This window comes from Schistocerca cancellata, unplaced genomic scaffold (genome assembly GCF_023864275.1).
Source record: "Schistocerca cancellata isolate TAMUIC-IGC-003103 unplaced genomic scaffold, iqSchCanc2.1 HiC_scaffold_358, whole genome shotgun sequence".
NCBI lineage: Eukaryota > Metazoa > Arthropoda > Insecta > Orthoptera > Acrididae > Schistocerca > Schistocerca cancellata.
In genome coordinates, this window is record NW_026046376.1 from 154,690 (window position 1) to 164,639 (window position 9,950).

Consider the following 9,950-nt stretch of genomic DNA (forward strand, 5'->3'; position numbering starts at 1 on the left):
CGATAATGCGCCGGCACCGTCCTGTTTTTGCCCGGCTTCGGGACCGCCACAACGACAGCCGTCCTCCAAGCTTCTGGGTACTGCAGCTGGACAAGGATGGCGTTGAAGAGAGCGACCACGTACAAGATGCCAAGCCTGGGCATCATGCGGAGGACTCTCCCGTCAACGTTGTCGTGCCCAGGGGCCTTCTTCTGGGGAAGTCGTCGAAGATGGTCAGTGACCTCCCGTTCCGACGTCGGGACAATGGTGGCGTCACCGGGGTCGCCGTGGAGGAAGACAGGAAGTCGGGTCTCGACCGTGCGGACGTTCTCGTGGTCGACCGGCACCGCAAGGGGCCGGAAGTTGGCCTCGAAAGCCGTCGCCAAGGCCTCGGCTTGAGCGGCAGGCGTGTAGGCAGGTCCATCCGGTGTTGTGAGCGGCGGCAAGTGTGGGCGATGGCGTGTGAGGGAACGGACCATCTCCCACGTGTCGGCCCCAGGATCAATGGAGGCAAGCTTCTCCTCCCACCGGCGTATACGATGAGCAGCAAGGGCAGCCTTGATGGTGCGGCGGAGATGATTGATGCGCCGCTTCAGCAGAGGCTGCCGTGTTTCACGCCACTCTCTGTTGAGACGGTTTCGTTCTCGGATAAGGGCCTGTATGGCTGCAGGAAGAGCTGGAGCCGCCACAGAGGAAACCCGCGGAGGCGGAGTGGAGTCAGCGACAGCCGCGGTGAGAACAGCAGTCAGGTTGTGGAGAGCAGCATTGACATCGGTGTCCAGGGGAGGTGGCTCGGCAGGGAGGCGTTCCAGAACAAGCTGCTGGAAGCGCGGCCAGTCGGTCTTCCGGGTGTCGAGCTTAGCTGCTGGAGGAAGCGGAGTGACATACAGCCGAAAGAGCACCGGCAAGTGGTCGGAGCTCAAGACGTGGAGAACGTCGGGGGTGACAAACCAGTCGACACCCTTGACGAGACAAATGTCCAAGACATCGGGAGCAGTACCATTCGGAGGGTAGTGCGTTGGCTCGTCAGGTCCATAGACAGAAGCTCGTGCCCTCTCAGCAGCATGATAGAGCCGCCTCCCACTGACGTTCAGCGTCCGAGAATTCCAGAGCTGGTGCTTGGCATTAAGGTCCCCAGCGAGGAAGATCTTGTCCCCAGCACGGAGGAGAGCGTCAGCATCGTGGATGGTGAGGTGGCCACGTGGCGGCCGGTACACGGAGAGAAAGATGACCGTGCCAAGGGACGTCTCCACTGCAACGGCCGTGGCTTCACAGGAGTCCAGACGTGGCAGAGGGACTCGGTAGTGCCAGAGTGTCCGCTTGACGTAGATGGCTGTGCCACCGCCAGCCGTCAGCCTGTCGTCGCGATAGCAGACGTAATTCGGGGCGTTCGCTCGAAGGCCAGGCTTGAGGTGCGTCTCGGTGAGGAGACACACATCAACGCTGTAGTCCTGGAGAAACTGCCGGAATTCGAGAAGCGCTGGGAAGAGGCCATTCGCGTTCCACGTGACAGCCGTGAAGTTCTGGTGGCGCCTAAGGTTGCGAGCCATGGCCAGTGGATGTGGACGCCGTGGCGGTGGGGAAACTTCGGAGGGCTGCATGGACTGCAGCAGTGATGGCGGCCGGCAGCTGGGCCAGTGCGGCGGAGACAGCCACAAGGGTGGCCTGAACTTCTTTGAGGACCGCGATGAAATCATCAGCTGCAGCAGGAGGAGCAGGCCCGTCGTCAGGGCGTCGCGGAGGCTGGACAGCAGGGGCAGGAGGCGGCGTCGTCCGGCCCTGAAGGACGTCGGCGTAGCCAAGGTCTGCCCGAGCAGCAAGCAGGCGCCGCTGGGCGGGTTGGCGCGAAGGAGTAGCAGGCGGTGGCGCAGCTCGGCGCCGCAGCTGTCGACCATCGGAGCGGGACGTCTCCCGCAAGGGAGGTAGTCCACGCTGGCGGCGGCTGGCTGCCTTGTGAACAGCGCAACCGCGGTAGCTGGCAGGATGAGCCCGCTTGCACAGGGCACAGGTGGCCGGTTCGTCCCGGTTCCGGGTACACTGCTGACTGAGGTGACCCTCGCCACATTTGACACAACGGGGCCGCATGCGACACAGGCGGGAAGTGTGGCCTGGCTCCTGGCAATTGTAGCATTGAACGAGGCCCTTCCGTGCGCGTAGCTTCTCGACAGTCACCGAAAGGTCATAAAACCGGGTGACTTGGTAAATTTGCCTGTTATCAGGTGTGTCAGGCAACACGATCTCCATCAAAGGGATGGGACGCTGAGTACCAGGCATCTTCATTCGCGTGGTAGCAGTAGGCGCGAAACCCATAGTGATAAGGCCGTCCTTAAAGGCGTCTGCCTTCATCTTCAGCGGTATGCCTCTCATGGCAACCTTGAGAACTTTGGGACGCACGGTGGGGAAGGTGTAGTTCGGTATACCACGTGCACCAACCATGTCCATAACAGCAACGTAATCTTCAGTGGTGGCGACAGTCAGCTTCAGACGGTCTTCGCCGCAGTGTTTGGCGGTAAAAGCATTCTTCAGGTTGCCCTGGAGCCAGTCCCGAAGCGTCATGTAATCGTCAGGGTAGTCGATGACAATCGGTGGCAGCTTAGGGCCGGAACGACGTGTGGCATCGTCGGCGGTCGCCGGTGGAGGCTCGTCGGCATCTTCAGAGTCGGCGCCATCCGCTAGGGCGTCGTACGGATTAGCAGTAGGTACAGGGGCAACAGGGGTGCGCCGTCGTGGAGCCGCCCTCTTCTTAGGCGGCGGCTTCTTGAAGCCAGCGTCACTCGTACCAGAAGTGTGTTGGTCATCACTGGCTGACGTGACAGCCGATCGCTTGCGCTGAAGCACCCGCTGCGGGGCGCCGGTAGCGCAGTCTTCACGGGGAGGGTCCGTAGAGTAGTCCATCTCATCGTCCGGGTCTCGCTGGGTCGTCATATTCTCGTGGTCCGCCTGGGGTTGCCGGGTCGTCATAGGTGGAGCGTCCAATGGGGCCGCCGACGGCGCGGGCGCCGCCGGACGGCGATCAGACAGCTCCGGCGCGGCGGCGGCAGCTGCCGCGGCCGCGCGCGCGTCACATACGTCCTCCTTGCTCGCCATCACGAACTCGAATGCGGCGGGCGGGTGTGTGGAGTGGTGAAAAGAGGAGCAAATGTCCACAGGCGACAATAACCTCCACCAACTCCCCCTCTAACGGTAAGAGGACTAAAAGAGAGAAGAACAAGAAGAGCCGCCGCCATCTTGTCGTCCACAGCCCGTGTGGCCCAACACACACACACACACACACACACACACACCTTGTTTTGTTTCGTTTGCCTCAAGCACCTCCACGCACGCACAGTCGCCTTCCAAACGACAAGACAACGACAGCAATAATGACCACTGCGAGAGGAGCGTGTCGACACACCGCCCTCCACTCCCGCGCGCCCCAAACAAACGAAACAGCTGATCCGGCCGCCTATCGGCACGCCTTGCCTCGGCAACTCCAACGCCGCCGCAAACACACACAGCCAAACCGCGCAAATATTCACCGCCTCTCGCACAACAACAACAACAACAACAACAACACACAGCCCGGCATCTCCATCGATCGATAAACAAAGCAAACACAAAACGCCCTCTCTCGCACACACAGCCACAAGACCCGCTTCCTTTCCTTTCTCCCAGTCACGTCACGTCAGTCAAACGAAAACGAAATGAAGAATGAAAGAAAGAAGGCAGGCAGGCAGGCAGGCAGGCAACACACGCAGCAACAACACAGACTCTTTCGCACTTTTCAATTTCCGAACAGTGTGGTGGCCCTGAAAAGGGCCGTTTTCGTCTCTCCCACGGCCGCGGGAAGGCCAACGCGGCACAGCACACCGGCTGCGACGCGCCTAACCGCCGAAACCGTACAGGGTGCGCCCCTGCCTCTTCAGGGCGTACACCACGTCCATGGCCGTCACAGTCTTGCGCTTGGCGTGCTCAGTGTACGTCACCGCGTCGCGGATCACGTTCTCCAGGAACACCTTCAGCACTCCGCGGGTCTCCTCGTAGATCAGACCAGAGATGCGCTTCACGCCGCCCCTGCGAGCCAGGCGGCGGATCGCGGGCTTCGTGATGCCCTGGATGTTGTCGCGCAACACCTTGCGGTGCCGCTTGGCGCCACCCTTGCCGAGCCCCTTTCCTCCCTTGCCGCGGCCAGTCATCTCTTCTAAATCCTCAAAAAAGCTCAGGCAAGCAAAACGTCTGCTGCAGCGGCTGGCTCCTCACCCGGCGCTAGCGAGTCGGCTACGGTCTGCGCCCAGCGCACGCGCCAGCCCCCCTATATAGACTCTGGCCCGCCCTCCCCCCACCACGCGCAACCGAGGGCATATAAGCGCACCACGGTGGCTGGCGCGCGCCCGTGTCGTCAAGGCAGCACCCGACGCAGCACCTCGCTCGCCTCCACGCCGCTCCGCTACCGCTATGGCCCGCACAAAGCAAACGGCCCGCAAGTCCACCGGCGGAAAGGCGCCGCGCAAACAGCTCGCCACCAAGGCGGCGAGGAAGAGCGCGCCCGCCACCGGCGGCGTCAAGAAGCCCCACCGCTACAGGCCGGGCACCGTCGCCCTGCGAGAAATCAGGCGCTACCAGAAGAGCACAGAGCTGCTCATCCGCAAGCTGCCATTCCAGCGCCTAGTGCGCGAGATCGCCCAGGACTTCAAGACCGACCTGCGCTTCCAGAGCTCCGCGGTCATGGCCCTGCAGGAGGCCAGCGAGGCCTACCTCGTCGGCCTCTTCGAAGACACCAACCTGTGCGCAATCCACGCCAAGCGCGTCACCATCATGCCCAAGGACATCCAGCTCGCGCGCCGCATCCGCGGCGAGCGCGCCTAAACACCGCGCCAGCCGCTGGGCACCGCCCACGCACGCAAACAAACAAAACGGCCCTTTTAAGGGCCACTAACATCACTCCGTCGCGAGCAAACTTTGTCGGTCGCCTCTCGCCCCACAACCAGAGAACCAAAGACAAAACACCGCTTCCACTTCCCGTCCGTCCGCCACAGCCGCTCTCCTCTGCCAGCTTGCTGGCGCGCGCAACAATCAATCAACATCATCCCTCCCCGGCGCGGCGCTCAAAGCGCACAACACCCATCGGCCGACGCCGTCAACCACACGGGTGGCTGGCCGGCCGCCGCTTCGTTTCGAAACAAACAAACAAAACAAAAAACCCGCACCAACGGCCAGCCAGGCACGCAGGCTCGTCCAACGCCACCGACCCTTTCCACATCTCAACGTCCCCCGCCCCCGTTGCAAGAACACACACACAACCAAGACAAGACACATCCGAGGAGAAGGCAGGCAAACAGACAGACAAACCAAAGTATTCAAACAACATGACACAAACCAACCGTCGGCCGGCCGCGACCAAAAACGGCGACAAGCAACCGCTACCGCCGCCCGCACCCGCCACCGACCCCCCGCAATCCAACCACCACGGCACGCAAACAGTATCCACACACGGGCATACAGAAACGCCAGACGGCACAACCACACCGCAACACGACAATCAAAACCTTCCCGACGTGCTTTGATGGCCCTGAGAAGGGCCGTTTTGGGCCGCGCGTCTCTTGCGCGCCACTAGACGACGGGGACGGGGGGGGGGTGGGGACGACGGAGTCAACCGCCAACCCTTCCTTTCCTTTCCCATTCCTTTCTTCTTCTCCTCTACTTCTTCTTCTTGGGCGACGCCTTCGCCTTAGACGGCGTCGTCGCCTTCTTCGGGCGCGGCGCCTTCGGCTTCTTCGTCGGAACCTTGGCGGCCTTCTTCGCCTTCGACGGCGACTTGGCCTTGGCCGGCTTGGCAGCAGCCGCCTTCTTCGCACCGGCGGGAGCGGCCGACGCCGCAGACGCCTTCTTGGCGGCGCCCGCCTTCCGACCAGTCGCCGCCTTCACGCCACCAGCCTTCTTTGCGCCGGCCGCACGGGCACCCTTCTTCTCCTTGCTGGCCGGAGCGGCGCGCTTCTTCTTGGCACCGCCAGCACGAGCCTTGCCGCCCTCAGCCGCCCCGCCGCCGGCGCCGGCAAGCTTGAAAGAGCCGGACGCGCCCTTCCCCTTCGTCTGCACCAGCTCGCCCGCCACCACGGCCGACTTGAGGTACTTCTTGATAAACGGCGCCAGCTTCTCCGCGTCCAGCTTGTAGTGCGCGGCAATGTACTTCTTGATCGCCTGCAGCGACGATCCGCCGCGCTCCTTCAGACTCTTGATGGCGGCCGTCACCATCTCAGAGGTGCGCGGGTGCGCAGGCTTGGCGCGCGGCTTCTTCGCAGACGACGCAGACTTTGCCTTCTTCGTAGTGCCGGTGGCGGCGGGTGCCGCAGCAGTCTCGTTCGTAGCCGCCTGATCTGCCATTTCGACGACGCGCGTTAACACACAACACAGCGAGCAGCGAGAGCGAGAAGAGACACGCAGCGAGCGGAGCGCACAGCAGAGGAATAGCCGCCTCGCGCCACAGGCCCAGCCAGTGTCGCGGGCGGGCGCGGACGGCCGAGAGAGCGGCCGCCACTCTGCGCGCCGCCGCGCCGCGCCTCCCGCGCTTGCTACCGCCCAACGTCCGACAGCCTGTGCGGAGCAGCCCCACACCTGCGCCACAACCACCCGCGCCTTTCAAACCACCGAGGATGGGGCTACACACAGCCACACCACAGTCGCCAACCAGTCGCCACGGCAGCGCCGCAAACCACGGCCAAACTGCAGCCACCGCGCGCTACAGCCTGGGTCGGCCCGCCGAGAATCGCCGCCCACGCCCAAATGCCGCCCCCACAGCCCCAGCCGGCGACCGGCCACAATGGCCAAACCTTCGGCAAAGGCCCCACACCGTCGCCGCGGCAGCCCGGCCAGCGCGGCCGGCGCCACAGCCACACAAGAGGAGGCGTGCGGCGATGACGGCCGTGCAAACGCACCTCCGCCGCCCCATCGCCCTCCCACCGTTTCCCGATCGGCCCGCAGCCGTCGGGCCACGTCCTCCTCCTCTCGCCCGCCAACATTCACAGCCCTTTCGTTCGTTTCCCAACAATTTCAATTGTGCCCGCCGCAAAAAACGGGCGCCGCCTGCAAAGCAACATGCTCCGCCGGAGCGCCCCTCGCCGCTTACGAGCCAACCCCTCGCCCGAGGCAAACCGAAATCCGCAACTACAGACCAACCCAATCTGCCGTCAGCACACACGACAGCCAACATCACGCGTTACGAGTTAGACATTAGGTTCACACGTCTCGGTTAGGTTCGGTGGACGTGGGTTAGGTTAAGGGCACTTGGGTTAGGTTAAGCATTCAAAACACACGTCAGGCGTCAGAGGTTAGGTTACGTTACGTTACATTAAGGTTAGGTTAGGTTAGGTTAGGGGCACTTGGGTTAGGTTAAGGGTCGGTGTTAGGTTAAGCGTCAAACTTAGGTTAAGCATTCAAACCACACGTCGGGCGTCCGAGGTTAGGTTAGGTTAGGTTAAGGCCACTTGGGTTAGGTTAAGCCTCAAACTTAGGTTAAGCATTCAAACACACGTCGGGCGTCAGGTGGCCGCAGCAGCCGCACCTACCTACCCACCCACCTCACGGCCGGACAGCTTGGCTTACTTGGCGCTGAGGCTGACCTCACCGCACCTCACCTCACGCTACGCAACGCTACACAGGTTCGGTTCGCTCAGCTTAGGCTTAGAGCTTAAGCGCCGAGGTCGGATTACGTTGGTTCACCTTCGGGCGCCACACTTTGGGTGTAAAGGTCGCGTCGGGTCGTCGGCACGCCGCAAAAACAAAAACAAAAGCGAAGCCACAGACAACGCCGACAAACGGGCAGCACGACCACGACCAGATACCGAGACACACGGACCACCCACCGGCCAAAGGGCACCAAACAACAAACCAGAGCACCACGTGTCGACCAGAGCAACCCGCCGCTCACGCGACGTGGCTGGCACCGAAGGGCCGCCGCAACTGCGCTTTCCGCGCCGGGCCGGATGCACGTGCGGCAACACCACCACCGCACACAGCCGCTGTTCAACATCAACCAACAACACGCCGCGGTCGCAGCCTCAACGCCAGCACACGTTTGCACCACCATTCACACGCACCGCACAAACAGCTGTCGCCGACAACACAAACACACCGCAACGACGCCGCCGCCTCTACTTGTGCCGGCCACCCACCCCACCGACGGCGCACCTGTCGCCAGCCGGCAGTCGGCAGTCGGCACGGGAAACGCACACCGCCACTTCGCTCGCGCGCACGCCACCAACCAGTCGTCGTCTCCAAAAACAACAAACAAACATAGGGCAGGCAACAAATCGCCTCGCACGAACCGTCCACAAAACTATCAAAGCACAGCCTCTGGCTAACGGCCACGACGCAGCGGCACGCTGCTCCTTTCCCCGCCCCACTCCATTCACAAAGTCACGCGACACCTTTCCGCCACTACGCGCAGCCGCACCCGACGCCCGTGGCAACGACACAACTACTGCACTATCCACCGTACACACAGCCAGCCAGCCAGCCAGCCAGCCAAAACCACACCAACGACCCAAACACGCACGTGCAACGGCACGCCCCAAACCAGTCAACGTCGACAACCACACGCACGGCTGGAAACAGGCGTCCTTCCACGTTGCCATCAAGCTACACACAAGACACAAGGAACCAACAACAGCACGCCTGCCCGCCCGCCCCACTCTCACGCCGCAAAAAGCACACCGAAACCGCCAAACGCACATTCCCATCGCACTGACACCGACCGGCTCGCTACCACCACACCTCTCGGCAGCCGTTTCGCAGACATGACACGGCGCGACATGACATCACGACCAACTCTCCTTTCCCCGACGCCTTCGGCCGGAGCACAACGCCGCCAATTCGCCACACAGTCACACACACTCACAGTCGACAAGCGCCCGCCCTCCCTGCACGACGCCGCGCAGCAAACGCGCCCGCAAACACATACCTCTCCTCTCTCTCGGCCGCCCGACGCGCCAACCGCCACACCGCCAGCCACTCGCAATTGTGCACTGCCGCCAGCCACACGTCCAACACGCCGCGCCGCCTCCGGCCACCCGCCAGGGGGCGCTCACGTCCGCGACAACAGCGCGGCCCGCCGGGCCAAACCGAACCGAGCCGCCCGCCGCTGCTCTGCACATCTTCCTGCGCGCATCAACAAAACGAGGCAAGCGAGCACACCCCGTCACAACGCCACATCACGCAAATGCCGTGCCGACCTCTTGTGTCTACCGCCTAAATTGCACTCACCAGCCGCCCCTTCTTCTTCCTATCTATCTATCTGTGCGTCTGTGTCGGTCCGCGCGTGACGCCTCTCAACATCCGCCGTCGCCGTCCCCGTTTCCGCCCCAATGCCATCGTCGCGCCGCCGCCTCCTCCTCCTCCGCCGCCCCTGTCCGGCCCGCACCACACCATACACCGCTGCTTGTCCCGGCCGTTGCCACCAAAGGCGCCTACCGCAAACGCGCCACGCCGCAGCCCCCGTGCGTGCATCTCCGTGCCGACGCTGCCTCTCTGCCCTCCCGCACGCACTCGACCGACCGACATGCACTGCGTCGACGGCCTCGACAACACAGTCTCTGGGCTCCGCACTGCGTGTTCCGGTACGCGCGCTCAAACACCTATGTACTCATTACCAGCGATGGCGAGGCACCACACAATCTCTGACCAGAGAGTTTCTTATCGTCGCTAGTCTGCGCCACACGACACTAGTGGCACGTAGCGGGTCGGCAGGAACAGTTGTCATCTCTATGTGGCGGGTCGGGAGAGGTCGTAGTCAGTCGACGACAGTATTAGCGAGTGGACGATTGTACTGAGCGGGCGGCGGCGTGCTCTTCTCGCGACTCTGGTCTCCGTTCGGGACGATGCATATTGTTATAAAAGGTAAGGTAATGAAGCTGCATTGCGCAAATCTAATAATGTATGTCAATTGTAACTATTTTCTTCACAACAAAATGCCCCAATAATACTTTGTTTCCAAAGTA

General features: G+C 62.4%; 1 protein-coding gene across 1 annotated transcript; it reads right to left on the reverse strand.

The window, feature by feature from the left end:
- Positions 1 to 1,512: 1,512 nt before the first annotated feature.
- On the reverse strand, positions 1,513 to 2,940 carry LOC126119049 (uncharacterized). Its single transcript, XM_049915056.1, has 2 exons — positions 2,247 to 2,940; positions 1,513 to 1,925 (listed from the first exon to the last, which is right to left on the reverse strand). The coding sequence occupies exons 1-2, from the start codon at positions 2,938 to 2,940 to the stop codon at positions 1,513 to 1,515; spliced, it is 1,107 nt and encodes a 368-aa protein (XP_049771013.1).
- Positions 2,941 to 9,950: the final 7,010 nt, after the last annotated feature.